This window comes from Chrysochloris asiatica, unplaced genomic scaffold (genome assembly GCF_000296735.1).
Source record: "Chrysochloris asiatica unplaced genomic scaffold, ChrAsi1.0 scaffold00119, whole genome shotgun sequence".
NCBI lineage: Eukaryota > Metazoa > Chordata > Mammalia > Afrosoricida > Chrysochloridae > Chrysochloris > Chrysochloris asiatica.
Genome location: NW_006408637.1, coordinates 6672296 through 6675264, shown reverse-complemented (window position 1 = coordinate 6675264; position 2969 = coordinate 6672296). Strand labels below are relative to the sequence as shown.

The following is a 2969-nucleotide window of genomic DNA, read 5'->3' as shown; positions in this document are numbered from 1 at the left end:
CTTGTTTGTTTCACTTGAGCATAAATTTGCAAAATGACCCATGACACAACAAATGCCTCTCCCTCTCACCTTCTGACAAAGGGGGCAAGGAACAGGATGAGCTATCATTACCTCAGAAAATTGTAATGAAAATGGAAGCAGGTTTGTTTCATAGAGCTCTAAAAAATGGATAACACCTTCTTTGGTTAGGATTTTGTTTTCACTGTCAAACATTCTTTTATAAATACACATATGCCAGGATGGGTGAACGAGCCAAAATCCTGTGGGAACAAGGATGGAATGTTAAGGTTCACCTCTTTCATTAAGTCTCTGCACATAGACTATACATTCATAAATACATTTACAGACACACAAAACACAGCAACTTCATGACAACACTACCAAATTGAACTGAACTTTATAATCACATCCAACGATGTTTAATTACCAGATAACAAAACTAACTTCGTTATAACATGTTTGTTTCACTTAGAAAGACTGCACACAAAGGGTATCAATGCTACAGTGCACAGAAATTACATATCCCCCAAGCATGCAAGCTGGAACTTTACATCTGGGGTGGTTTCAATCAATTCTTCCCTCACCCCATTTCAATCCATTCTTCATACTGCAACCTGAGTGATAGTCTTAAAATTCACATCTGAAACAGGCACAATCTCTATTTAAAACACTTAAAAGGCGTAAAAATCCAAACTCCTTACCATGGTCAACAACGCAGGGGTGACCCGACTCTTACTCTAACAGTACCCTACGTTCTCCGTACCCACTTGGTTCCAGACACACAGGTCCTCAGTACCTCTACCTCTTCAAATGTTTCTCACCTCAAGTTTTATGCTCGAAGTGTCACATCCTCAAGCTGGAAGTCTAGGCTCAGACGCCATCTTCTCAGAAAGGCCTTCCTTGACCACCCTCCCTACAGTATGGCCCCACTGTACAGTTTTCGGCCCTGTTTTTACTTCCTCACAGAACTTACCATATTCAAGTTATTTTTCTACTTCTTTATGGGGAAAAAAAAAAAATGGTTGAAAAACAGCAAATCTGTCTCAACACTGTATCTCAATGCTTTATCACAAATTAGGAACTAAGTCATATCTATTAAATGAATGCATAAATGAGTGAGCAAAATCAAATACGTTACATGTATTTTTCTGACACTTTGAAATATCCTTTAATCCCATGAGAAAAAAAATCAGCATTTTTTTATTCATGACAGTCTAAAAATAAGCCAGTCCATTATTTGTTAAGGTTTTACACTGAGATGCTTGTATAATTCTTTAACGACGGTAATTTTTCAAAATCAGTCATTGCTATCTGATTTGGTTTTCCAACAGCTACGGGCCAAGCATGGTGGTAAGAAATTCATTTTAATAGTAAACGCATAAGTGAATTCACAAGAGGATTCAATTAAATTCTAGCTGCGGGTGGGACTGGAGATTGTTAAGGTCTGTGAAATATCCAATGTCTCAGGAAGCAAATACAACAATCAGCTAAACACAGCTCAGTTTCTAAGGGGTCTAATGATTACTAAGAGGTTCTAATTATCTGGAGTAGGCAGTAAAATCCATTTATCTCAGCTGATCCAGGCCTTCACACCAGTTCACTCATGACCGACACAGTGACCCAGGAATGGACCTGAATTTGTAAAATGTGGCTGACCCAGGACGATGACTGGATTGGGGAAAACTGAAGGTGGCCATGCTGTTAGAATCTTAATCTCCTCCTTAGTAAACAAAGTCCTTCATCTCAAGTGCAACTATTGATCCCTCCCTGTCCAGACAAAAGGAGAGGGAGGAAATGTGAAGATGTTTGGAAACAATGAGTCCACTGAACTAATGGACCATGGAACATCAGTCTCCTTGACCCTGAGACCAGAAGAACAAGATGGTGTCCAGCTACCACTACCAATAACTGCTCTGAAAGGGATCACATGAGAAGGTCCTAGATAGAGAGGGAGAAATGTGCAACAAAACTCAAACTCACAGAAATGACCAGGCTTACTAGTATAGAGACTGCTGGAACCACGAGACTAGGACCACTGATGACTCTTCATGTCTGAAACTGAACTCACCCCCATGACTCAACACTAACGAGCCACCATAGAATGGTCAACCATGCAAGATCAAACCAAGCTCAGAAGGGTGGGGAAAGAAAATGGAATGGAAACAAGAGACACAGGGAGACGAGGGATAAGTGATGTTACACTGGGGGGAATGCGATCGATGAGATGAAACGTTTATGATTTAGTGAATGTAAAACTGGCAATTTGCTCTGTAAACTTTCACCTACTTCTCAATAAAAGGTTAAAAAAAAGAAGGGTCCTGCTGGAGCCTAAGAAAACAGAGGAAGTGGCTCATTGCATGGCAAGATACAGCCATGGCCTCCTCAAAGATGGCAGCAGACCTCACCATGTTTTCATCCCTCTCTCAAGGGCTCGCTACGCACCTCTTACAAGTCCCCTAGTCCAAGCTTCAAGCTGCTAATTTTTTCCCAGCCCATTCGTCATTCTACTTCATGTAAACTGTACAAGTCTGAGTCTATTCCAACTTGGTTTCACTGGTCATTGCTGCACGAGTTCAAAGCCTGGGTTAATTCCCACCTTTTAAGGGTCGCTATGAGTCGGAAGCGACTCCAAGGCACATAAGAACAACAGCAAGTACTATCGTGCAGCATTTTACCCTTCATGTAAACACAGCATTTAGCTGTTTCAGTGACCTGAATTTCAATGTGGAAAATAATTTTAGGAGGCTCCAGCTTCATTTTATTCCCTAGAGAAAGTGCCCACAAAACAGCTGTGAATAAGGGCTTATATTTACGTGCTGTGAAGTCGGTTCCAACTCACAGAAACCCTGTGTAGGGTTCTAAGGCTGTAAATCTTTGAGGGAACAGAAATCTTTCTCACAAGGAAGGGCTGGTGGGATTGAATCACAACCCTTGTGGTAAGCAGTCCAGTGCTTATCCCACAGAGCCAA

At 41.2% G+C, this 2969-nt stretch overlaps 1 protein-coding gene across 1 annotated transcript in view; it reads right to left on the bottom strand.

Moving 5' to 3' along the window:
* The window catches only part of TARBP1 (TAR (HIV-1) RNA binding protein 1), a 110455-nt gene that overhangs the window by 92815 nt on the left and 14671 nt on the right, over window positions 1–2969 (bottom strand). The window contains exon 4 of the mRNA XM_006868588.1: window positions 112–260. Within this exon, the coding sequence (XP_006868650.1) occupies window positions 112–260 (149 nt within the window). The remainder of the gene's footprint in view (window positions 1–111; window positions 261–2969) is intronic.